The sequence below is a fragment of the Schistocerca gregaria genome, chromosome 1, assembly GCF_023897955.1.
Source record: "Schistocerca gregaria isolate iqSchGreg1 chromosome 1, iqSchGreg1.2, whole genome shotgun sequence".
Taxonomy (NCBI): Eukaryota; Metazoa; Arthropoda; class Insecta; order Orthoptera; family Acrididae; genus Schistocerca; species Schistocerca gregaria.
Genome location: NC_064920.1, coordinates 863,306,755 through 863,334,376, shown reverse-complemented (window position 1 = coordinate 863,334,376; position 27,622 = coordinate 863,306,755). Strand labels below are relative to the sequence as shown.

Genomic DNA, 27,622 nt, shown 5'->3' with positions numbered 1-27,622 from the left:
ATGGGGCGTCCGCTGCTGCTGGTGGGGACCCTGGCTATGGCTCTGGTTGCGTCTGTGCTGCTGGCGCTGCCGTCTGCCGTTCGAGGCACGCCTATCGTCGAGTCTGCCTACAGCAGGGTCTCGCACAGGTAACACACCGTAACGTAGCGGAGGACCTCACAATGTGCAGGTGCTCATCTTACATTTGGGAATTTATTCCATAAAAGACAAATAATCTTATGTTGATTGATTTTCCGTCACTCTTTCGTAGAAATATTTCATAATTGCAACGAAAATATAAACAGTTGATTTTCTTTATTTACTATTAAAACAGTCTTGATCACAATGTACTTCGTATTTCAGTAGTGATTCTCTAGCATAAGGTCTGAAGATGACCACAGTAGTGGTCGAAACCGGTCACCGTACGAAATAAATTGTGATCAAGACTGTTTTTAATTGTAAATATTTGTAACATATTGATCACTGTCACTCCCATAATGTGTTCAGAAGTAGCTGATTTTCAGCAATTTTATTTACTTTGTGATCCCATTTTCAGCATCTCCAATGCAACGCCACCATCAAACAATAAATAATAGGTTATTGTCCAAGGAGTGCGCTGCAAACCTAAAGCAGGTTCATAAAAGAAATAAATGTATCAAAATACCAACAGTTGTGTTTTCAGTGTTGTTTAAAAATGTATTTTGATGGCGACAATTCCTTTTATTCGTTTCAGAACTTGCATAAAATACGTAAGACCGTTTGTACATCTCAAGACGTTTTGAACGAATTATTTTTTGAGGTATAACAAACTAATAAGTATGAAAGAGGCACTGATGCAATAAAAGTAATACACTCTGTAATGAGAAATTTCATAGCAATTAACAGCCGTCTGGAATGGTGATCATCTAGTGAATTAGGAATAATAATATTGTTGATGAAATGTACGAGTATAACTAAGAAGACGAAAGGGGATTTAAAGATTCTAACGTAACTTTACTTATTGGTAGTCACTTGTCTCTGACAGCAAACGAGGCTCAAATACTTATAATCCCCTTCCTTGGATGTTTCTGGCAGCTCGCTTTATTCTTTTCTTCAGCGGGAATAAACACCTGTCGACAATGCAATACTCTCTACACTGAATCGGCGTTTATAGAGTTTAGCTATTTAAACATGTAATACTAGCGCTAGATACTTTCGTAGATCACCGATACCAGAGAATTTTTACTGTTTCATTCCTTCAATATCTACAGCAAATTACAAGTGAGACAGTAATGTCTTTTAATCAAAGCAGCTTCTACCAAAGTCTCTCCTCATTTAACTGAATACAAAGCATGTGATATCTGCTTAAGGCATTATTTAAAGATGAAAGTTGTTTCTGTCGATAAAGTACTTAATATTTACTTCCATTCATTAGCTCCTCATCTGGAGGTATTCAGGTTAGCATCACCCAACATCTGCGTAATTTTCCCTGTACATCCTCGTCAACCCCTGTTTCATGTTGCTGCCCTTAATACGGTATTATCGAATCCTATTTGCCTCTTACACATTTACTCTTCATTCAGTTGCTTCCCGTTATTTCAAATTTTCTTCAAATGCCTGTTGTAAAGCATTTTTGGGGCCTTATCATCTGCTGATTGAGGCTCGTTTATTAATACTTCTGAGCGTTTGTTAGGTGGCGCATCAGTTTTTCCAGTGAACAGCTACAGGGATCAGGGTTCCTCCAGTGAATTAGGAGTTTCCATTGAAGTATCTGACAAGAGATTCCCCAATATCGGCTGCTGTCATAAAAATAACTGACGCTTCAAACAGAACATTGCTAGCCACGATCTTAGGCTCCGACAGCAAATTTGCGCTATTCAATGATTCTGGCAGCTCGGTTCATTTATCTATCACCAGGAATAACATCTTTCGATTTAGGCCGTTGCCTGCCCCTTCATCTCAAAGCAGTACTCGACCCTACGTCCTCAGTTATTTGCGGGATTTATTGCAGTCTCTGTATTCCTCTACAGTTTTTACCCTTTACAGCTCCCTTCAGTACCATGGAAGCTCTATCCCTGATATATAAACACTGTCTTATCATCCTGTCCCATCTACTTGTCAGTGATACCCATAGGTTCCTTTCATCGCCGATCCTGTGTACAACCTTCTCGTTCCTTCCTTATCAGATAACCATATTTTCAACATTCTTCTGCAGCACCACATCTCAAAGGTTTTGACTCTCTTTTCTTTTGGTTTTCTCGCAGTTCAAGACTCACTATCCTTCAACGTTGTGGTCCAAATATACATTCCCACACATTACTTCCTCCAATGAAAGCGTATGTTTGATAACAGTAAATTTCTCTTGGCCAGGAATGCTCTCTTTTCCAGTACTAATCTATTTATGTCCTCCTTGCTTCATCCGTCGTGGGTATTTTGCTCCCGCGGAAGCAAATTCCTTGATTTAGTCTACTTCGTGATCACCAGTTTTGATGTTAAGTTTCTCGCTATTCACATTTGCGCTGCTTCTCACTACTTTCATCTTTCTTCGGGTTACTTTCAGTCCATATTCTCTACCCTTTAGAATGTTCATCCCATTCAACAGATCCTGTAATTCTTCTTCTTCACTGAGGATAGAAATGTCATCATCGAATTTTATCACAGATGCCGTTTCACACTGAGTTTTAATGCCATTCTTGAACTTTTCTTTCTTTTCTTTCGTTGCGTCTTCTACGAATAGACTGAACAGTAGGGACTGCATCCCTGTCTTACATCCTTTGTAATCGAAGCATTTCCTTCTAGCTCTTCCAGCCTTATTGTTGCCCCTTGGATCTTGCACATGTTGTGTACCAGCGGAAAATTACACATATAGGAGCACAAAAAAGGCTAATATACTCATAATTCAAAAGTCTCTGACTGAGAAGTGTGTTACCAGCTGCCTCATTCTACATTCTTCAGCATCTTTAAAATTTTTCCCAAAAGTTTTGGCATGCAAACATATCGCATTCTTTTTAACATGCAATTCACACCTCACACGCACAGGCTTCTCTAACTGTAACTCCCTCACACCCACTAGTCCACCGCCTAAGTCGCTCTAACCCAAACACTTCCACTTGGTACTTCTCACTCACTCATTCAGAATAACATATTACCATTATTCTCTAACTGGAACTATGTCCTGTCTCAGAGCCATAATGTCCTTTGGACTGTCCTACTACTATAGTTTCGTCTCACTGCCACTGTCTCCCTCTTGCTCTCCGTTACTACTGCTATCTCATTCATTCCTTCTCACTGCTGCTGTCTCTTCTCAATGTCACTGTCATTCTATTTCTCGTTGTGATTGTCATAGGCTCTGTCTCTCATTATCACTGGCTCTTACCCACTTCCACTTTCTCTTTCTCTTTATTCCCCTTTCTCTGGTACTGTCTCCTTTACTCTTTTCGTAGCACTGGTCTGTTACTGTCAATATGTCCCACGGCCACTGTGTCTCACTCTTTTTCTCATACTGCCATTGTATTCATCACTCTTTCTACACCGCAACCACTGTCTGTTATCTTCTGTGTGTATCAGTTTTCCGTCTCTTTCCCACTGTCACTACCTCCTTCTCTCTCAGCATAAAAAGTGTTGATATGCTGTCATGCCAAAATTTTTGGGAACACCTTTAAAGGCACTGAGGAGGGCACCTGGTACGTTACCTTACGGAGTCTTAAAAAGCAGGAGCATATTAGCCTTTATTGTGGTCCTATAGGAGCATTTCTCCCGTGGTTCCCTTCTTTTCCCTCCTACAGCATTCACGATGCGTGGGATAGCCATGAGAGTGTTTGTGCTGTCATATGAAATCGCACCCCAGACCGTAACTCTAGGTGTTGGTCCAGTGAGTCTGGCACGCAGACAGATTGGTTTCAGATCCTCAACTGGCCTCCTCCTAACCAACACAAGGCCATCACTGGCGCCGAAGTTGAACGAGCTTTCATCAGAAAACACAATGGATCTGTATCCTGCCCTCCAGTGAGCGCTCGCTTGAAACCACTGAAGTCTCAAATGACGGTGGTGTGGGACCCGTGGGATGCACACTACAGGGCGTCTTACTCGGAGCTGTCCTTGAAGTGTTCGATTTGCAGCAGTTCGATGTGTCACTGTAGTGCCAGCTGCTGCTCCAGCTGCTGCTGCTGCTGCAGATACAACCGCTGCCAGCAGTCATGTACAGTGGCTAGATTACTGCCAAGTCTTACTGGAATATCGGAGATGGACCATCCTGCTTCTCGCAGCCTTATTACACGAAATCTTTCAAAGTGGCGTCTGATAATGGCTTCTTTGTCGACCTAAAGGAATTCTTGATCAGCTCACTACGTCCAATCTCAGTGGTGAATAATGCTTAAAACAATTACAGAGTGTATTTAAAGCAAACCTGATTTACATCCTCATAGTGGTTTTACTAGCGCCACTGTTATGCGACTGGTGCGAAATTGGAATTGACTCATCTTTCAGATGCAGAAACACGTCTACCAATTTCGTTTATGTCGTACAACTCCTTGGTGTTACGATTTTTTTCCGTTATTGTATATAAAAGGTATTGTCCTGACTGATTACACTACTGGCCATTAAAATTGCTACACCACGAAGATGACGTACTACAGACGCGAAATTTAACCGACAGGAAGAAGATGCTGTGATATGCAAATGATTAGCTTTTAACAATATTCACACAAGGCTAGCGCCGGTGGCGACACCTACAACGTGCTGACATGAGGAAGGTTTCCAACCGATTTCTCATACACAAACAGCAGTTGACCGGCGTTGCCTGGTGAAACGTAGTTGTGCTGCCTCGTGTAAGGAGGAGAAATGCGTACCCACATTTCCGAGTTTGATAAACGTGTAATTGTAGCCTATCGCGATTGCGGTTTATCGTATCGCGATATTTCTGCTCGCGTTGGTCGAGATCCATTGACTGTTAGCAGAATATGAAATCGGTGGGTTCAGGAGGGTAATACGGAACGCCGTGCTGGATCCCAACGGCCTCGTATCACTAGCAGTCGAGATGACAGGCATCTTATCCGCATGGCTGTAACGGATCGTGCAGCCACGTCTCGATCCCTGAGTCAACAGATGGGGATGTTTTCAACACAACAACCATCTGCACGAACAGTTCGACGAAGTTTCCAGCAGCATGGACTATCAGCTCGGAGCCCATGGCTGCGGTTACCCTTGACGCTGCGTCACAGACAGGAGAGCCTGTGATGGTGTACTCAACGACGAAAGTGGGTGCCCGAATGGGAAAACGTCATTTTTTTCGGATGAATCTAGGTTATGTTTACAGCATCATGATGTTCGCATCCGTGTCTGGCGACATCGCGGTCAACGCACATTGGAAGTGTGTATTCGTCATGGCCATACTGGCGTATCACACGGCGTGAAGGTATGGGGTGCCATTGGTTATACGTCTCGGTCATCTCTTGTTCGCATTGACAGCACTTTGAACAGTGGACGTTACATTTCAGATATGTTACTACCCGTGGCTCTACCCTTCATTTGATCCCTGCAAAACCCTTCATTTCAGCAGGATAGTGCACGACCGCATGTTGCAGGTCCTGTACAGGCCTTTCTGGATACAGAAAATGTTCGGCTGCTGCACTGGTCACCACATTCACAAGATCCCCAACAACTGAAAACGTCTGGTCAATGGTGTCCGAGCAACTGGCTCGTCAGAATACGCCAGTCACTACTCTTGGTGAAGTGTGGTATCGTGTTGAAGCTGCATGGGCAGCTGTACCTGTACACGCCATCCAAGCTCTGTTTGACTCAATGCCCAGGCATATCTAGGCCGTTATTATGGCCAGAGGTAGTTGTTCTGGTACTGATTTCTCAGGATCTATGCACCCAAATTGGGTGAAAATGTAATCACATGTCAGTTCTAGTGTAATATATTTGTCCAATGAATACTCGTTTATCATCTGCTTTTCTTCTTGGTGTAGCAATTTTAATGGCCAGTAGTGTAACTCATTATCACACAGCCCAAACCGTGAAGGACAGAAACTCCTGTCACCATGGTTTAAGAAGGGACTGTTAGAAATTCCATTTCTAAACGGGTGAAATACGGGCTTTTTGAGAATATGTCGCTATATAGGCAATTTTGGAGCTAGAACTACGAAAACTAATATTTGGTTTCTTAGTCATAAATAAAGAAATACATATTTCAACCTCTTTGGAAATTCAAGAACTAAGGGAGTAAAATAGTGAGTGAATTATTTTTGAAAATAAATAATTATTAAAGGACTACTAAAACATTTCTAAAGCTACATCTGTGAAAATTATTCGACATCTGGCTTGGAGTTAAAAAATATGTTCTTCATTATTTTTGGAAATTGAACCACGAAGGGAATGAAATAGGAGATGAAAAGTTTTATGAAATTATTTCGTTACTGGCTGTGTATCACATATACCGCTGGATCAGGATCGGCTAGCAGTTTCTGTTGCAGCAACTTAACAAATCAGGCAGTCTTACATACGTAGTCCCAGTAAAGTAACGTGATGTGCCAGCTTTGAATTAAATATGTTTTGTGTATAGTGTGGAAGGTATTATGGAAACGTCTATCATTTAAACCCTACAATTTGGAAATGTTGCAAGATCTAAGACAAAGAGACGATGAAAAACAGACTGAGGACAATTTTCTTAAGAAAATTATGTTAAGGATACAGGGTACTTATAAATGGCGGAAAAATCGAATTTTTTAATTACTTTATTAAATTTTATAGTCTTTCCTGATTACATTGACATATACATCATAGGGTTGGTGGTGGTTGTTGGGATGTTTAAGGGGGACTAAACAGCTAAGGTCATCAGTCCCCCCATCATGAAAGATGACTAATAAATACCAAATTTTAAAGTTACGCTCGTGTATGCCACTACGCCTCCTTTGTTTCTCTCACAGAAACCAGTATTATTTCGAACAGAACTGTGAACTTTCTGTTTCCATCGATTATGCGTATGATACATTGTATATGTTGGTAACAGTGCAGGTTTCTAGTGTCTATAAATTATTATCTTTGCTAGTATTTACTTTTGTTTCGCTGAAGCAGTTTGTTCACGTGTTACTGAATGTTTGTTGCCCAAGTGGTACGTATGTTTGTGGAAGTACATATCCTTTAGTCTGCAATAAATACGAACTATGTCACGCGTCAAGAAATTCAATAAAAGGAAATTAGGTGGTAACCAATTCACAAACAAAGCAAGCCACATTGTTGAAAGTAACCTATGTATCCGTTCTTTAGGCAAGAAACTGCCACATGGCACGCCTCCTGGTGATTCAAATTTTTGTGTTAACAATGACACTGTTTGTAATGGATTTGTTGTTGTTGATATGGGCATCTTATCTTCTTTGATAAAGGAACTGGCGAAATGTAAACAATATGATGATGTTGGCTGTCCGGAAATAACTGAACAACAAAGTAGCAGGAAGGATTTAGCGTCAAAATTAGTTGTTCTGCAATAAATCTACCTCGAAAATGATTTCGAACATTGCGCATAATTCATATGATGTGAATTTGAAGTTAGTGTATGCTATGCGTGCAGTAGAAAAAGGAAAAAAGGCTTCTCAAACCTTTTATGGTTTGATGGACCTTCCTCCTCCTCCCAGTAGGTTCATCAAGTATACGAAAATACTTTTAGGTGCCTTGACGGTTGTATCTAAAGCATCTATGAAACGTGCAGTAGAAGAAACTGTAAATATTAGTGGAACGAGGGACATTGCTGTTGCACTTGATGGAACATGCCAACGCCGAGGACGTCATTCATTGAATGGTATTGTAAGTGCTACTTCTCTGGAGAACGGAAAAGTTGTTGATGTTGAGTGCTTATCTACGTACTGCCACACCTGCCATGGTAACACTGAAGGACATATTGAACATCAGTGTTTTAAGAAATGTGATGGTTACAGTGGAAGTATGGGGTGTGATGGTGCTCTAAAAATATTTCAGAGGTCGGTGCCCGTTTACAACGTTAAATATACAAACTGCCTAGGCGATGGGGACTCTAAAGCTTTCAATAAAATTAAAGGGTTCAATGTTTATGGTGATGTCTTGGTAACAAAACTGGAATGTTGTAGACATGTGCAAAAGAGGATGGGTGCTAGATAGAGGAAGCTACGAAGAGAAATGAAAGGAAAGTTGCTATCTGATGTAAGATCTCTGTCTGGCCGATTCAGATTGACAGAAACTGAAATAGACCTCCTTAAGGGTTATTATGGACTGGCCATTAGGCGAACTGCGCCTCTGAATGATGTTACAGCAAGGAGAAAAGATGTATGGGTCACCTACTTTCATAAGTTTTTCACAGATGACCATCCTGTTCACGGACTTTGCCCTAAAGGAGCAGATTCTTGGTGTGGTTACCAAAACGCAAAAGGAAGTGGTCAAATATACCATCACAAGCATTCTCTTCCTGAGCCTGTTATGAATGAAATAAAACCAATTTTTAGAGACCTGAGTGACCCTGTTTTGCTAAGTAAATGGCTTCATGGGGGCACTCCGAATACAAATGAAAGTTTCAACCATTGCATATGGGAAAGATTACCCAAGAATGTTTTTTCAGGGCCAAATACATTAAAATTTGGTGTACTAGATGCAGTGATATATTTAAATGATGGAGTGTTAGGAAGGTTGGAAGTCCTGAGAAATTTAGGAAGAAAATGTAGCTCTAATGTGGAAGATAAATTGTTTGGGTGTGACAGACAGCGGGTGCATGAAGCTAAAAGATTAGCTCTTCAAGTTACCAAAGAAACAAGAAGTGCTAAAAGGAATGTCAAGAGGAAGATTGAAGATGAAGAAATGCTGCAGGACGAAGAACTACGCATCAGGAATGTTCTGAGGCACAGTCTAATTGGACCCATATGTTCATTCACAATTTCCCGCAGGCTCTATTTCTCAGAATTCAGGTACAAATATTTCATAAAGTTTATAAATCATTGTTCTATTTTTTTGTAACTGGCAATAGTCCATACTTTCGTAGGAGACCTAAGCTTTATTGCAGAATCAACTAAATTATAGAAAAAAGAGCATTTTATTATCAAAAAGATTATAAAAGTTAAAATGTAAGATGTGATATTGTTTATCCTTGTAATATACATAATAAGTGGAATTAACTAGGTCTAGTACCTCAGCTATCATGTCATGCATATCTGGTAAAAATTTCGTGTCCTTCAAATGTATAACATTGGAGTAAATGGTACCTCAATTTGAGGAAACATTTTGAAAAAAAAATGCATCGATTTCTTTGTAATTGTTTTAATAACCCGAAGCAGGTTCAAAAATTTTCAGAATACTTCTAATTTGTTTAGAAAGTGTGCTGCATTACTGTGGTGTTCGTACTGTAAGTCCTTCGGTACACACACCATCAGATTATTTGACTTGTCGCTCTAGTGAAGTAGGCCAGTGTCAGAAATATGTCTCGTGGTCTTATCGTGGCGTGTTTATCTTCTGCCGTTAGGTCAGACTAGCAGATTGACGGTGACCAACTTTAAACAGAACTTGATTAATTTTCACACACATTTATTAAAATAATAATAATCATAAACCTTATTTAACATGATTCTGGATGCTATTTAAACTGACAATCTGAAGTTCCTTTGGTCTTGGTACGTTAATCTTATTCTCACATATCTCTGATACTTGACAAAGTGTCTACACATTTCTCTTCATGGCTATGAACTTGACTATAGAACGGTACAGACAAATGCAGACTAATGAAGACTGACTAATCGGAGGTCGGTACACTCGTTATAATAGCAGTGTGATCCGCGAGGAGAAAAGGTTCTACATTAGCAGCATTCTCATTGGCTGCGTTACATATTAATACGCGTATCGGCGGAAGCAGAATTTGGTCCATCACTAAGACAGCGCCATCTCGTAGTGCGGAGACGGACGAGCGCTGCGCCTGCGCTGTTGTGCTTAGCGGGGCGCGCTCTAGTGGGAAAGTTGTGTACGCGCTGACTAGACGGAGTTATGTACACAACAATTTCCTGATATCAACAAAAAATCTGTAAAGCATATACATTATAAACAGTGCCTGAAAGAAATAGGTGTTGATTTTTACATAATATTGAGCCGGAAAAGTACCCTGCATCCTTAAGTGACGAAGCCACATTCCACACCTGTGGTAAAGTGAATCGACATAATATTGGGATATGGGGTGAGCAAAAAAGCACATCACGCAATCGAGCTTGTACACGACTCTCTTAAGGTAAAAGTTTTTTGCGCTGTAAGCCGAAAAAATATTTAGAGTCCTTTCTTTTTTTGAGTCAACTAAAACTGGAATATTGTACCTGGACATGCTTGAACCTTATCTAATTCCTCAGTTACAACAGGATATAGAAGCAGAATTTATTTTATAGCAAGATGGCGCACCACCACATCAACGTCGTGAAGCTGTAGGAATGTGTCGACTTCTATTGAACGTGACAGAACGAAACTATGGCCACCACTATCCCTGATTGAGCCCGAAAGGACTTCTGTGTATTGATTACATTAAAGGCAAAGTGTTCCTTCGCTTCCGGGAAACATCGACGAGCTGCGACAACGGATAACAAAAGCAATTGCCACCATTAGTCAAGACTTGCTTCACATCGTTTGGCGGAATTAATTACAGATGCCACACTTGTCGTGTTACAAAAGGTAGCCATACTGAACTTTTGTAAATAATCCGAGAAGATGTACTGCATTCAGTGCTGTATCAAACATTTCTCTAAGTTCTTCACTATTTTCGCAATTAGTTACTTTTGAATAACTAATTTATAACCACTCAGTACTTGCTAAACAGGCAAAACAGCGAGCATGTGGCGGATGACCATAATCGCTCGACTACCTGAAACGTCAACGAATTAATTGGGGTGTAAATAAAATCAACAACTGGGATATCTGAAAGGAGTGTACGTGTGACCTGTTTCAGTGGTCCAGCGCGCCTGCTCGCAGCCAGGGAAGGAGGAAGGCTCTGGTCGGCTGGATTGGCAGAGCTGCAGCCTCCACCGCAACAGCCTGGTATGATGATTTTGCTCGTAGTACCTAACTGTCATAACCACGCATACCATAATACACTAGAGGCGATGAGTAGAGTTCAAATCCGTTCACAGTGATTCAGTTTTTCCGTTATTTCTCTAAACCACTTCAGTGTTCATGTAATGTTTCCGATGATCCTGACGTCGACAGGACATCTTGTTTTGTGTTTGTGTCTGATGGGAAGATAAGAATCTAAAAATCAGCTGGCATGGCGAAAATTACATCTTTACTGTTATCAACGTCAGTATTTCTGACATTTAAGGATGGAACATTGATTCTGTGGTCATAATTGTGTGTTGTGATGTGGGTAACCAGTTGAATCACTGATGGTGGTGATAGGAGAAGGAATTGATAATGTACAAAAAATACATTGACGGAAAAAATTGCAACACCAAAAAATAATTAATGTAGACTTATGAAATTTCGAGAATACATCGGTCTACGCGTACGTTGTCCTAGATGGTGAGTGTTCATAGGAGGTCATCATCTGGAGTGTCCCAGGAAAGTGTGGTAGGTCCGCTGTTGTTTTCTATCTGCATAAATGATCTTTTGGATAAGGTGGATAGCAATGTGCGGCTGTTTGTTGCTGATGCTGTGGTGTACGGGAAGGTGTCGTCGTTGAGTGACTGTAGGAGGATACAAGATGACTTCGACAGGATTTGTGATTGGTGTAAAGAAAGGCAGCTAACTCTAAATATAGATAAATGTAAATCAATGCAGATGATTAGGAAAAAGAATCCCGTAATATTTGAATAGTCCATTAGTAGTGTAGCGCTTGACACAGTCACGTCGATTAAATATTTGGACGTAACATTGCAGAGCGATATGAAGCGGGACAAGCATGTAATGGCAGTTGTGGGGAAGGCGGATAGTCGTCTTCGGTTCATTGGTAGAATTTTAGGAAGATGTGGTTCATCTGTAAAGGAAACAGCTTATAAAACACTAATACGACCTATTATTGAGTACTGCTCGAACGTTTGGGATCCCTACCAGGTCGGATTGAGGGAGGACATAGAAACAATTCAGAGGCGGGCTGCTAGATTTGTTACTGGCAGGTTTTATCATCACGCGAGTGCTACGGAAATGCTTCAGGAACTCGGGGGGGAGTCTCTAGAGGAAAGGAGGCGTTCTTTTCGTGAATCGCTACTGAGGAAATTTAGAGAACCAGCATTTGAGGCTGACTGCATTACAATTTTACTGCCGCCAACTTATATTTCGCGGAAAGACCACAAAGATAAGATAAGAGAGATTAGGGCTTGTACAGAGGCATATAGGCAGTCATTGTTCCCTCGTTCTGTTTGGGAATGGAACAGGGAGAGAAGATACTAGTTGTGGTACGAGGTCCCCTCCGCCACGCACCGTATGGTGGATTGCGGAGTATGTATGTAGGCCTAGATGTACTAGATGTAGGCAACATATTTCAGTGATTAACATTGTAAGACAACAGGTTAATATAAGCCATTGAAAATGTGAAATAACGGTACATTAATAATCGACGTAACCAGAATGTTGAATGCAAACATGCAAACGTGGATGAATTGTGTTGTACAGTTGCCGGATGTCAGTTTGCGAGACGGAATTGTATGCCTGCTGCACTTAATCTGCCAGTACAGAAACGGTTAATGCTGTTCGTGGAGGACGCTGAAGTTGTCGTTCGAGGATGACCCATATGTGCTCAACTGGAGACGGATCTGGTGATCGAGCAGGACAAGGCAACATGCTGACACTCTGTAGAGCACGTTGAGTTACAACAGTGGCATGTACGCGAGCGTTATCCTGTTGTAAAACATCCCTGGAATGCTGTTCATGAATTCCTACACAAAAGATCAAATCACCAGACTGACGTACAAATTTGCTGTCAGGCTGCGTGGGATGACACAAGAACGCTCCTGCTGTTATATGAAAATTCACCCCAGACCATAACTCCAGGCCTAGGTTCAGTGTGCCTAGCTCGTAGACAGGTTGGGTGCAGTTCCTCTACTGATCTCCTTCTAACCAACACAAGGCCATCACTGGCACCGAAGCAAGACCAGATTTCACAGAAAACACAACAGCCAAGGCCCTGTCATCCAATGAGTTACCACTTGACATCAATGAAGTTGCAAATGGCTGTGGTTTGGCGTCTGGCTCGAAGCTGTCCTTTAAATAATCGATTTCTAACAGTTCTTTGTTTCACTGTGGTGTCAACTGCTGCTCATATTGCTGCTGCAGATCGAAGATGATCCTCCAGAGCCATAAGCCGAACACGATGGTCTTCCCTCACGGTAGTGCCTCATGGCTGTCCGGAGAGGTTGGTAATGGCGTCTTTGTCGCCTTAAAGCCATTCTTGACTAGCATCAACTCATCACGTCCAATCTCAAAAGTAACTAACGATAACTACCATTACGGCACGTATTTAAAGCAAACCAGATTTTCATCCTCATAGTGGCACAGAGACCGACAGTCTTATGCGACTGGTGCGAAATCTGAATAGAAACACGCCTACCAATTCTTCTTGGTGATGTTATTTTTTCCGTCACTATAGTACAAATAACCGTTTGTGAGGTAGCTGCAGTCCACTTCTATGAACTCTAGGAAATGGAAAACGAAACTCGTGTACCGTAAATAACCGTTGCAAATATTAGCTGCTCAGCAGTAGATTACCTCATAAACAGTGCTCCCCAGCAGAAAACTGGCCTCTTTGTCTTATTTGGATTTTGATATATTTAATTCAGAAAGATTTAGAAAAATGAATTTGAATAGAATAATTTACAGATTTGTTCTCTGAAGTTCATATGGAAATTAGAGTATGTACTCGTACAGTGAAACCACGGTCACTAAGAGTTGAGTTAAGCGGTAGCTGAGTATGGTTCCTTTACAGTTTGTGTACCATTGGACTGGACTGATCACAAAGCGACGACCTTTTAGTTAGATACTTGAGTGGTCGTCTAATTCCCGTTATTGACTACAGATGTTTCAGGAACAAATGGATATTTCAGCTGGACAGTGCAGCTTGTCAATGTCGTGGCACGTATAGAATTTTGTAATGTGGACATTATGTGACAAACGTCGTTCACTGAGATAGGGAGCGGTTTTTTGGAATAGGTATTTTATGTTACCGTTAAAGATGAATGACGCGTCAGAAAGGTCGTTGGCTGCGCGCGGTAGCCTCGCGGTCTGAGGCGCCTTCTCACGGTCCGCGCGGCTCGCCCCGTCGGAGGTTCGACTCCTCCCTCGGGCATGCATGTGTGTGTTATCCTTAGAGTAAGTTAGTTTAAGTTAGTTTGTAATGGAATCATGGTGGATATCAGTGGCGCCTTCGACAACCTGTAGTGGCCTTCGCTCTTCTCCTGTCTGCGGGAGAAAGAGTGTCCAGGGCCGCTATATGGGTGTTTGAGGAGCTATTGTGAGGATCGAGAGGTATGACTATCATCCCCTAGCGGGGGAATTGGGAAAGCAATCACCAAAGGGTGTCCCCAAGGCTCAGTTTTGGGACCTCGTTTATGGGGCATCCATATGGAACCGTTATTAGACAGCCTACAGCAAAGTGAAGAAGTGCTATAAGTGATAGCCTACGCGGCTGACCTCCTCCTGCTGGCCGGTGGTCGCAGCCGGGAAGACATAGAACCAAAGATCGAAGGGGCCATAGAGAAACTCCACCAATGGTGTCAAAATACAAAAATGGCAATATCTCCGAGTAAGTCTACATACCTGCTTCTAAAAGGTCAGCTAATCAGGAATCCTACGGTTAGAATCGATGGTTCACCAGTTCTTCGGCGACGGGAGACGCGATACTTGGGAGTCATAATTGACGAGAGATTGAACATCGGGAAACACATAGACACCGTAACCCAGAGAGCTCTCTAACTACTAAACAGCCTCATCTCCATTGGACATAAAAGATTTCATCTCCCTCCTCAGCTCATAAAACTTTATGACAATAGTATTCTAACTTACGGCTCGGGAGTCTGGGCGCACAGGCTCACGAGGGTCGTGCCCGCCATGACAGTGAGAAGGGTCCAGAGAAGCATGATTCTGAGATCTGTGGGGGCCTACAGAACATCTCCAGGGGAGCTCTGTTAGTCATAATGGGGCTCTGCCGGTTAGACATCAAGATACGTGAACAAGCGGCGTGGTACTGGGCCAAAAAGGGGAACATGGAGAAAATAATAGAGATCATGGGTGTGAGGGTGGAGGATTTGAGGGAAATACTAAACAGAGGGGAGGAACTTTGGCAGAGGGCTTGGGAGGAAGAAGAAAATGGGAGAAGAACCAGTTTTTACCAGACGTAAAAGAGCGTGGGGGTATGAAATATTTCGAACCTACACGAGGACTCATTCACTTGCTCACTGGTCATGGACCCTATCCGACATATTTATGTCGGTTTGGGAAAAGGGCAACCCCCGAGCGTGACTGTGGCGCGGCAGAGGGACTCCCGACTATGTGGTTTTCGAAAGCCCTCTCTTCAATGATGTCGCGACAACAGTCCGAGACAGACTTCCGAACAACGACACATACCAAGAAGACACTTTGCACACTTTGAATGCACTGGCAGATGGGGTGTCACGGAAAGTGTTAGCAGAATACCTGAGGGACCAACAATAGGTATCAACTCATAGATCAAACCAACTGAGACCAGATCCCATTCCCATACCGGCTGTGCGTGGAATGGCCGACTTCCATCATAGTTGGAAACCGCCACGTACGGGACCAGGGGGGGGGGGGGGGGGGGAGGGGGGGTCAACACCACCGATTATGACAAAAGCACCGGATCTGACGTAGGTTCAGTTAGTTTTTTTGTAGGACTTAGATTTAGGACATTAATTTAGGAAACTGCAGCGAATACTAACCTTGGCCAGCCCAGTGCCAGGGGCATGCTCCTCGGGTTTAGCTCGTGCAGCCTGGCTATTCTAAATAGGTTTGTACTTTACTGGCACACCTGTGATGCAGCAGGTAATAGTCATTCTAGATTAGTTAATTAACAAGTAGGTTAAATCAAACTGCCCATTGTTGTAGAAAACTAACACAATGTAGTTGTTTAAACTGTAGTTCATTAACATAACTGAGGTCGATGACCTCAGCAGTTTGGTCCCACAGAACTTACCATTAATTTCCAATTTCCGAAGGTCCTTGCTGATAGAACATAACTCAGTGGGACAAAAAAGATAAGAGAAGAAGTGTTACTGCTTAGGCATGTTTTCAGTACAGAAGTCATTAGAGAAAATATGGTGGAGATACACAGCTGTGGCCATCTTAAAGCGATCAGTGCAGAATTATTCTCAGGCGATTTGGGTTAACACTAAAAAAGGAGTGTTATGCTAATGAATCTCGGTAGTGGAGGGGGTTCGGAGACCCGACTTTGAGATAAACGAGAGACATACTCGGATGTGTAGTCAGGTCCTGCAGAACGAGGAAGTTATCGAGATGTTAGAACTCGTGATAATTATACAACTACACCACCTACTTGTGTTTCAGTTGCATTGCACACTTATGGCCGTTGTCCTCTAGACTGACGCACTTTATTTCTGACAAATTTTTCTATTAATTTGTCGTCTGTGAGAGTGTAACATAATATTTCATCGTGAGAGAGTTGTCTGCAGGTCAGACCGACTCATCATATATCACGACAGGTACCATGACTTACGTCACTGCACCATGCAAAGATCACTTATTAGATAGTATAGAGGAAGTGCAGAGCTGAAACACTGGCCGTTTATCATCTTTCAAAAAAAGCATTAACGTACACAAACTAAAACTGAAACCACTGTGTAGGAAGGCAATAGCGACTTTGGACAAAGATTGAGTTTATACAACTTGGTTGCCTACATGCATAGCCAGTAGCAAATGCATGAATTCCTCATGCCTCAACCATTCCCGTCGTCCCTGCTATCCCTAGCCCTCCTTTACTAAATCCTACCCCTTCACACCCAACTCTTTCCCCTACCCCTCCTGCCTCTGACACTTCACTTCCCCTTTCATAAGTCACGACCCCTTCTGCTTAATTTCCGGAAAATAGGTCAGTCAGACACCTTGTTGCAAATTGTATTACAGTAGGTACATGTTTTGCTCTCCCAGTCACAGCTCTGTATCTTAATGGCATATCAGTTCATTCAGTCACATTGGTCAACTCCCACGTAACCACACCCCTTCAACTCTCTTTCCCACTTCCCTCGGAGGGAGTCATATGGCAAGGACTGGTGGGGCATGACATCGTTCTCGTCCAGTGGTGATGGCAGTGGCTTAATGTCTGCATGGTGTCGTACATAGTTGCGCCATCGCCAACGGCAGTTCGTTCTCTGTTCTCGAAGGAGCTAAAAACATTATACTAATGGTAAGAGAAGTTTTGAGAAGATATCAGGGGCTTATTTTACTGCACTATCTGTTTCAATATAAACCTATGTGTGGTGACCTCACCGAGATCGCCAACAAATGGTAGCATGACGCTGTAATTAGGTGTATTTTGAATTTTGATGTTTTTATTGTGAAAAAAGTTTTCCATAGATAAATCAAGAACCTATTTTTTGTTTGTCAATAGTGTTGACGTATTTGAAAGTGAATGTTAGGAATTTGAGAGCAAAATATAGAACGGCTCGTTTACTTACTATTTCCTACACTTTTGCATTGTTAAGTCATGTACCTCAAATAAAAGGGTTGAAGTGTGATGATAGAGTAGTGTGGGATGTGGTTCACGATTTTCTATTGCAGCTGATGTTCAAGAAATGGTGGGTACGAAAATCGAACATTTATCTCCTGACATTTGGTTAATGTTTTCCAGGAAAGGTTAAACATGTCTGTTGTAAGTATATAATAAATGAATTCCCAGATGTATTTTTTTTGTTATTCTCGTAAAGCTAGGTAAGAGACAACGTTCTGGGGCGGAAGTTTCGTAAAATTAATTTGCTGTTTAATACTGTATATAAAATTTGGGATCTTGTTATCACACAAGTGTCGCCCTGGAATTGTACTTCGTTGTCCTGCATACACTAAAATGTCGGATTTTCAGCATTTTCGAGCACATTAAGCGTAAATACTTCAGTTTTGCAGTGCTTTGGCTATGTATGTATACAGTTTATAGTGATGTCAACTATCAATGAGTGTTCTGCAGTCGTCTATTGTTTACGTTGCGTTTTCTGTATGCTTTTCGTGTCCTCTTCCTTCTTGTTTTGGTAGTGCGCTATGTTTAAAGGAAGTGTAGCAAATAGTAAGTAAACAAGCAGTTCTACATTTAGCTCTCAAATACTTAACACTCACTTGAAAATGTTATAGTGCCACTGACAAATAAAAAACTGGTTATTGGTTAATCTACGAAAACGACTTTAACTTCAAATCTTTTTTCACAAAAAGCATAAAAATACGAAATACAGCCAATTACAGCATTAAGCTACCATTTGTTTGCTACCTCAATGAAGTCACCATGCATATGTGTAGGCACAAACTTCTCACTCTACTTATATCGAAAAGTGACAATTTAATAAAATAAGCCAGTAATATCCTCTCGGATATTGCTCATAGTATAAGGGTTTTAGTCCCCTGGGGTACAGAGAACGAACTACCATTGGCGACAGTGCAGCTATGTCCGAAACCATGCAGACATTACGCAATTGTCATCACGACTAGAATAGAATGGTGTTAAGCTTCCTGGTACATTAAAACAGTGCGCTGGACCGAAAATCGAACTCAGGACCTTTGCCTTTCGTGAGCAAGTGCTCTACTGACTATATTATCGAAAGCGCCACCCCAGTTTTATTTATTTACTAGGAGTGGACCGGTGAGCTCTCAGTGGGCAGAGTTGGCAGGGATCGAAACCTCAGGCCTGTCCAAAGTGTCCCCCTCGCCGCCACCGAACCTGTGGAGCAGAGGAAAGTAGGAGACACAGGAATCAACGGAAGTGGAAGGCTTGACATTGTTTATTTATCTTGATTTTTTATTTGTAACTTTCACTATTATTATGAAATTATATGGAAGATGTGTCATCCACATGGAAAAAATAAAGATGGGTAAAGGAAAAGAAAAAGAAAAAAATCCGCCCATTTATGGCGCCCTCTCCCATCCGCGGAGGTCGGAAGCAGAATCGATCATAGGCAGCTTAAACTCAGATACGACAAGTGGAGGGGTAAGTGCCTTGAGCTCTAGCCCCGCCCCCCCCCCCCCTTCCCACGCTCCCCCCCCCCCCCCCCCCCCACCGAACTTATTGGAGGGATAACAGAGATCCCTCGAAGATAATTGGCAAATAATGTTCGGTAACGTGGCGTGTGTTCGAGCGCTGCGTGGCCTGTTCGTAAATAGGTCCATAAGTCGAGGCGGGATTTAGGTCCCTCGCGGAATAAGTAACCGGCCTCAAACTCCTTGACCCACATAATGTTTGTTCTCCGGGTATAGAAACATTCGCGGTTCTGTTGTGTTTGGTGGCACTCGGAGGTAGCAGGCACTGATCCGCTGCACGAATCGCCATACTTCGTGCGAAGCGGCGCAGGTCAAACGGTGGTCATCGGTGTCGAGTTGCTGGCAAAGAAGACAAATAGGAGAACCCGACAAACCATTGTTGCGCAGTCACAGTTTTGTGCCAAATTTCCTGTTGACTGTATGATACCTCGTTGGCCGGACATCTGTAGGGAGGAAGGGCTGGTGAATGGTATTCAACACTATGGGAAACTGGATGGAGGGATGTTTGGTCTCCATGACATTCCAGGGAACAGAGCGCAGTAGTAGGCTGTAAAAATCCTTAGTATCTGAGAGACTGGTATGTGTGTAACTGTAGTCGACGAGAAAGGTCGAAATGTGAGACAAATGAGGCACAATGTGGCTCCCAGACACCGGTGGCGAGGTGGACGCAGGAAGGAGGACCTCAAGCAAGTTGAGTGTTAAGGACGTGCACTGTCCGGTCCACTGTCTTCTCACGGTACTCATATACAAAGCCGCAGCTCGCATACTGACATTGACGAGTCCGAGGCCACCATCCCCTGGAGGCGGGGTAGGTGTCTCATAATGGACTTTAAACGTGGGACCAGTCGTAAGATAATTGCCAAGGGTCGCCTGAAGGTTGCGCTCAATCGCCGTCGGCACAGTGAGAACCTGCGCGACATACACCAATTTTGATGCCAACTGAGCTATCAAAGCACGACTCAGGACCCTTCCTCAGAGCTTTACTTCCGCCAGTACTTCATCTCTTACCTTCCAGATTTCACACGAGTCATCCTGCGTAACTTGTGTGTACTAACACGCCTGGGATACGAGATATGGAGGATGTTTCCAGGATGAATTTGTCATTCTGCTGTGGAATGCACGCTGATATGAAACTTACTGGCAGATCACAACCGTTTACCGGAAGGAAGTTAGGAGATGTACAGACGGAAGTAAAGCTGTGAGGTGGGTCGTGAGTCGTGCTTGTGTAGCTCAGCCTGTAGAGCACTTGCCCGCGAAAGGCAAAGGTCCCGAGTTGGAATCCAGGTCCAGCATACATTTGTCATCCGCGAGAAAGTTTCATATTTGCATACACTCCGCTGCTGAATGATAAATTAATTTGAAGAATGATTTTTTCCTCAAATCCTTCCCATATGATTCTTCAATTGGTCTGTTTCCAAGAAGTTCAACAGGGAAGGGGAAGAGAGAGGTGAAGGGGCGTGGCTTAGGTAGGAAATGAGAAATGTGACAGGGTGACCTCATAAGGCTGTAAAATACCGAGCTGTGACTGGTAGAGTTAAATATGTGTTTACCGTAATGTTATTGACTAGAAGGTGTCTGAGTGGCCTATTTCCAAGAATTAAATAGAAGGGGGAATGACTTAGGACTGGGGAGGGGAAGCGTGAGGGGCAGTAGGAGCAGGCGCAAGAGGGAGTAGGAGAGGGGAGTGGAAGGGTATGGTAAGGAGAGCTGAGAAAAGTGGGGTAGAGGGGTTGAGACAGGACGACATCGTGCAATTTCCCTTGCTTATGCATGCAGGCTACCCGAACGTCAAAGATGAAGTTTTTCTAAACTAACTGTTGTTTTCAGAATGAGCTGTTCACTCTGCAGCGGAGTGTGCGCTGATGTGAAACTTCCTGGCAGATTAAAACTGTGTGCAGGACCGAGACTCGAACTCGGGACCTTTGCCTTTCGCGGGCGAGTGCTCTACCCTGCAGAAGTATAGCTGTGAGGACGGGGCGTGAGTCGTGCTTGGGTTGCTCAGTTGGTAAAACACTTGCCCACGAAAGGCAAAGGTCCCGAGTTCGAGTCTCGGTCCGGCACACAGTTTTAGTCTGCCAGGAAGTTTAATAACTGTTGTTTTCCTGCTCCACTGTTACGAGTTATTATCAAATAATGGTCAAAATAAACTAATTGTGGTAGTTACGAACATCTCAACACATTCATGAAGAGATGTTAGGCCTCTACTCGAATCTCTACATGCAATTACTGGCTACTTAGTTGCTGATCGGTAACGATTATATTGCATACGAGCTGCCGAACATTACGAAATGCATTGTATTAGCGTTTTATGTTGTCACATGTGTCACTTTTTGATGTTAAAAAAAGCATTATGCACATAGGGCGTGCAAAATTTCTGTTACCACGTTACATTACTGTAAATACGTATCACAAAAAATTTCTGCGTTACGTCAAGGTATGAAATGTCAATAAGAAAAAAGGCTGCATCTATATCAGCACGTACTGAAATGGTTGACTGAATTTAAAGACGAATTTCCTGAAACAGAATCTGCAGAATATCTGTATGATTTGATGAACATCAGAATCTTCAGTAGTATCAGTTGCAGTATTCATACACTGCATAGTTACAAGTGCAAAATATTTCACTAGCGTCGTGACATGCATTTAGATTGGAAAGACAGAAATCAATTTCTAACCGTATTAATTTGTCAATATAATGTGGCTAAACTTACACGATGATAAGTTTTCGCATTGCGTGGCTGATACCTGTTCGTATACTATCGACGTGAGAAACACAAATGATGAGCTTCACTTCGATCCGATTGATAAAACTAAAACATATTTCGAAACCTATGCTAAATAATTAAATTTTTCTATATATCCTGGATTGTGGTAACTGAGTCAAAGGTACTACTGATATCGCTTTTAGTGAAGGTTTTTTATATTGTATTTGTGTTTTGGTACCTGGTGTTTTCGTTAATTATTCGGTCTAAACAAGAAGAAGTTCTTCTTTCCGATGTGAGCACAGAACAATTAATCTAGAAAATCATTGATTTTGCAAGACACAAGACCACACATGTCGGGCACGTCTTCGACTTTAAGACACAGGTGTTATGGAAAATTATTTTATTAAATCCTGCAGTCTTTCGTGATTATATTGATATATACTTTATTGGATTTAGAATGTAAAATGACTGCTACACACTAAATTTAGAGTCATGGCTTGTACACTGCCACGCTCTCATTATTTAAATTATAGGGAATCATTATTATTTCACAAAACAATTGGAAAATTGTTGCTTCCATCGATTCTGACATAAAATGTACCCGCTGGAAAAACTGGAGATAGCTGCACATTACAAAAATTTGAAGATAAAATCCCAAATGAAAGACTCGAAAGTGACTCAGTTAATTTTTTTTCGAATGCTCCTGTAGTGGTCACCGTTACCTACAGAGAAAGATACGAAAGTACTTACAAAATTGTGCAGTTTTACATAGCAGCAAAGTTACCAAAATAATGCAGCATCCAAAAGATCATAAATATTACTTGATGATCGGAATTATTTTCCGAAACGCATGCCGCCGAAAACAAACAAACAAAAATCTTGACTGGCAGCAGTAAATGCTATCTTGTAACAACCAAAATCATAATCGATAACGCTTGCATTCAACTTCCTCCAGAACCGATTTGTTCTATTGCTTTGTTTGCTAGCATGGAAGAGTCGATGTATTTAGGTAAATTCTCGTTGTGTACTTTATACATTTACCCTTCTTTCATTAATCACGTGTCACTAATTCCGTTTCTCGTCCAGTTACAAAGGATGTTAAAAAAGTTTACATATTTTCACAGGTGTTGGTACGGAACGAAATAAGATAAAAATATCCAGAAACGTGGACTCGGAGCACTTGTTCATGTATGGTAGTGTGGGACACATCTATTCCACTGCAAGCTCTTTGCTATTACCAAAAACCTACAGAATGCAGTAAAGAAATGTGTAGACATTCCTTTGACCCCAGAAACGGCCTGCAGCAAATGTCTGTTAGTGTTATTTGGCCAGCTCGTCCCCCTGATCTTAATCTTTTGGATTTTTGGCTGTGGAGATGCTTGAAATCCTTGTCGTATACAAGCGCAGTTAGTGATTTACAAACACTACAGGAACGCATCATCTATGCCTGATAAAAAAAATGGTTCAGATGTCTCTGAGCACTACACGACTTAACATCTGAGGTCATCAGCCCCCTAGAACTTAGAACTACTTAAACCTAACTAAACTAAGGACATCACACACATCCATGCCCGAAGCCGGATTCGGAACAGCGACCGGAGCGGTTGCACGGTTCCAGACCGAAGCGCCTAGAACCGGTCGGCCACAATGGTCGGCAATACATGATTCCCTAAGATGCCGGCCAAAAGTATGCCTTTCTATGAATGGACACCATATTGAGCACCTCCTTTGTGATGGCTCACAAATATAGAACGTACGTAACAAGAAGCAGATTTCATTAGAAGCTCTGCTGTTTCGCAGTAACAGAATATGTTGTCATGTCTTTACTCATTTGTTTATTGCGTTCTGTATATCGATTGTAATAGCAAAAAGCTTACAGTGGAAGTGGCGTGTTTCACAGTAGCGAAGACGGACAGGCCATTATATATTCTCAAGTATGCATTTTAGAACTCATACTTTTCTTCATTTGGTCCATACTACAACTTCTCGAAATACATCCTTTCTCTGACACCGTGTATTAATACACATATAACACTTGTCTACACATTCCGTTGCAGCACAGTTTCTTCCCCTTCTTAGTTTTTTAATTGTTATTGTAGCAATCTTAATACTATGAAACGAGTCGCAGTTTCTTAACGTACTAACGTGAATCCTCTAACTGTTTCAGAGCAGGTAGTTAGCAGCTACAGCCCGCAGAGAAGCCCGTACTATGTCCACGCACAAAGCCGTTACTACCCCGACCGGGCTGCCAAGCTGACGGGCAGCGAGGTGGCATCTAGCGAAAACTGGGCTAGCGATCCAAACAGCGGTACAGAAGGTCAGGATGAAGGTGTGGGCGGCGCCAGAGCCTACGACAACGCCGCCTCTCGACACTCTCCACCTGACAGCAACGTCGCGTCGCATCTGGGGCAGCAGGTCTCCCACATATCGGAGTCCGCGGAGTATTCAGGCTTCGGCGCACACAAGCAGCTGGCCAGCAGTAATTTAGCCGATGTGGCGGGAGACGGCACACAAGACGACGCCTCGCAGGTCTCCGGTAGTTACAGATACTCGCCCAGCAGACACCAACTCGGTATACAGGAGCAGAACTCTGCAAGCGGTGATGGCGGACAGGGTATTGATGGCCTCACTGCCCCGTCTGAATCTTATCCACCGACGTACTGGGAAGGCGAGAGCTACAGAGAGGACAGTGAACAGGCAAGCGAAACCGAGGCCAACGGCGACTCGACGGAGGATCCAGAGAGCGATAACCCGCCCTCGCCACCAGCGCAGTCTACGGCGCGCCCAACTCCACTAGAACACTCCCGGTTGAAGGTGGAAAATGATGAAGTCGATAACAACAGCAACAAAATTAACGACAGATCGCACAGTGTTGATGTCGATGATGACAGCTATGACGAGAGCGACAACGACGAAGACGGCGCTGACGACAACGGCAGTGACGATGACAGCGACGGTGCCAGCGAAGCCGACGACGACAGTGGCGTGGCTCATGGGCGAGTTACGACGCCGCCGGTGCCGTCCAGTGATGTTTCTTCTTCAACAGCTCGCCAAGAAGCTGATCAGCGGCCAGCTTCCGACCGCAGAGGAAACGATGGGGAACGGAAGGAGGAGCCTGAACACCAAAAAGATCACTCTACGAAAGACCAGGAGGGGAGCCGACTGAACAGGCCGTCGTACGTGCCATACTATGGATTGGGACGCAAACTTTGGTACGTTCCCCTGTGGTTCAGCGTATACTATATAATCTACCTGACGTCCCTTGTCATAAAGTCTATCTCCAGACACAAGATAGAGTACCCAGAGGCCGAGAAACATCATGGCTGGGACAAGAGGTCACTGGCCGACACGGTCGGCACTGCTCTAGCTAGGACTGTACACAGAGCCCTGCGGGCGGCCGCCTCCAAATACGACTGAATCACGTATTTGGTGAAATGTCTCTTGAACTGTGAAAGCTGCTGGACTTGTCCAAACAGTAGAGCGTTGCACAGATTAGCAGCTGTCTTCGGATTCCAGTACACCACCGAGGGATTTTCAGTCTGGAAAACGCTACAGTTAGTTACAGACATTCGGATAACACAGGTCGCAGTGTATTCTTCATTATGAATTCTGTGGTATCTAAATCATACTCAATTACCTCATTTTCCCACTGCAAAAAGCCTATTTATTGTTGTTTGCCTTTGTTCCTATGTTTTGTGGCGTTGTATATAAAAGTCTTAAACGACGCACACACAGACACACACACACACGCACAAACAAACACACACATACAGAGAGAGAGAGAGTGAGTGAGAGAGAGAGAGAGAGAGAGAGAGAGAGAGAGAGTTCTGCCATACGTTACGATGCCTTCCCAACTGTTGAACGGAATAGGTCAGACAGTAAAGAAAAATTTAAGGTTTCTGCTAAATTCTTTCTAATGTTTCTCTGACATAACCAAAATTCTGCAATGAGATAATTCAATGGCTCCCAGTGACAATTGAATCCGAACACTTTAATTGTAAGAAATATGCACGGAACAGATCCCTTGAGAGTTTCTGGTCGAGTCATTCATTGTAATTCTTGGAATTCTGTGGTCTTGGCTGAATGTGAGCAATTAGGGAACACTTACTTACTAAAAATTGCAGCGTAACTCCCTCTTTACCTTTTTCTCACTTTCTGCAACACGGCAATCTGTTTGCCATTTAGTTGGAAAAGCACAATAATTGCTAATAAATGGTCAATAACTTCCAGCGTTTAGGCTTCTGTTATCTCTGTAACTACTGAATAAGCTCTCAAACAGTTGATTTACAACTGGAAACTCTTAACAACTGTATTACGTACAATGTAAAGTTATTTGTTATCTCTGAAGTGCAAAATGTGTACCTTTGGTCAAGGAGGCCTCAAGTATCTGTATAACTGTTTACATGCTGGTCAGGTTCTGTCGAGACAGGATTTAATGTGTCTTCAAAAGAGTAACAGATTGTCTTGATAGCACTACGATTCATATTAGACATTTTCACTGTATATAACATTTTTCACGACCATTTTATTTATTTATTTGTACAGCACAGTAAAACTGTTATTTCTTTGTGTATTATGTACTTCATTCTCATTTCATTTATTTATTTTTAAAATAAAACAGTTTAAATGAAGTAAGCTGTTTCATGTGTTTTATTGACCACTGTTGTATACTGAAATAGAAGTAATTCTGTACATCTCTAAAACTGAGGATGACAAAATTACGTAAGTTCTTCCCACAAATAGATAAAGAAGTTCTCAATTATTCAATTTTCGTATCATATATTTTCATATTATAGCAGCGCAGTAATGTGAGGGAAAAAGAAATTCATCAATAAATAATTGTTAAATAAAACAAATAATTAAAAAGAAATTGCACCAAACATTTTACAGGATTTTATGAGTCGTTCTACTCTTGTATTTTTAACGATACAGTTACTAGTATAGAAAAAGACTCTAATTTTATATGTGGTGATACGCACAGAGGGACATAATATTCACTAACGCAACAATAAAACTTATGGTAGGCCACCTTTGCTAATATCTACACGTTCACTTAGCTACTATACCTCATTTGTTAAAACAGACAGGATTTGGTAGCCAAATAAAATTTTGGTAAAAGCTGAAATCATGGTTCCGCCAACACTGTACGTTTATATTAAAAAATAAAATTTATTTCCACACCAAGGCTGACCAGTTTCAGCTTTAAAGGCTCTTGTCTAGCGGTATTAAAATACATCAGCTGTGACGAACCTGGGAAACAGTTTAGTAAATACCGATCGATATGAGTTCATTTTGATGGAGAAGAATCCCCTATTTTCGAACGATCTCTATATTCGTAGATGTAGTACCTCTGCCGCAGAATTCTAAAACTCTTTAAGGAAATCACGAAACAATCTTAATATGTTCATTTGAGAAACATTAACGTTCGTAGTGCAGTACTCTCGACTACAGTCTACCTCTGTAAATAAGAGAAACGTTCCTAACATTGTTATTTGTTGATCGCTAGTTTTCTTTTCTCGTTGATGTCTTACAGGATCGAGCCTTCTCTAGTAATGCCTCTCTTCTTTAATCTCCACATACTTCCAATGAACTTTTCTTAGACTGTAGATACTGAAAATGTGAAAGGCGTTGTTTCCTCGTGACGACTTCCTTCAATTGAGTGCACAAGTGCGCCACGCGCCTGTGTTCTGTTTTCGTGTCAAAGTTGTGAGGTCTGAGAGCATTACTCTGGCCATTTCTCACAGTTCCACTGGACGATCTCGTATTGTGTGTCT

At 42.3% G+C, this 27,622-nt stretch overlaps 1 protein-coding gene across 1 annotated transcript; it reads left to right on the top strand.

Moving 5' to 3' along the window:
• LOC126278255 (clumping factor A-like) lies at positions 1-26,479 on the top strand. Its single transcript, XM_049978294.1, has 3 exons — positions 1-128; positions 10,895-10,983; positions 24,016-26,479. Exons 1-3 carry the CDS (start codon positions 1-3, stop codon positions 25,263-25,265), a joined length of 1,467 nt encoding a protein of 488 aa, XP_049834251.1. The 3' UTR covers positions 25,266-26,479.
• Positions 26,480-27,622: the final 1,143 nt, after the last annotated feature.

What these genes read in the sequence shown, in the direction of transcription:
- LOC126278255 (XM_049978294.1), top strand. Translation starts at nt 1, where the DNA reads ATGGGGCGTCCGCTGCTGCTGGTGGGGACCCTGGCTATGGCTCTGGTT. An exon ending in TACAGCAGGGTCTCGCACAG is followed by an intron (nt 129 to 10,894) that starts GTAACACACCGT and finishes GACCTGTTTCAG; the next exon opens with TGGTCCAGCGCGCCTGCTCG. An exon ending in GCCTCCACCGCAACAGCCTG is followed by an intron (nt 10,984 to 24,015) that starts GTATGATGATTT and finishes TAACTGTTTCAG; the next exon opens with AGCAGGTAGTTAGCAGCTAC.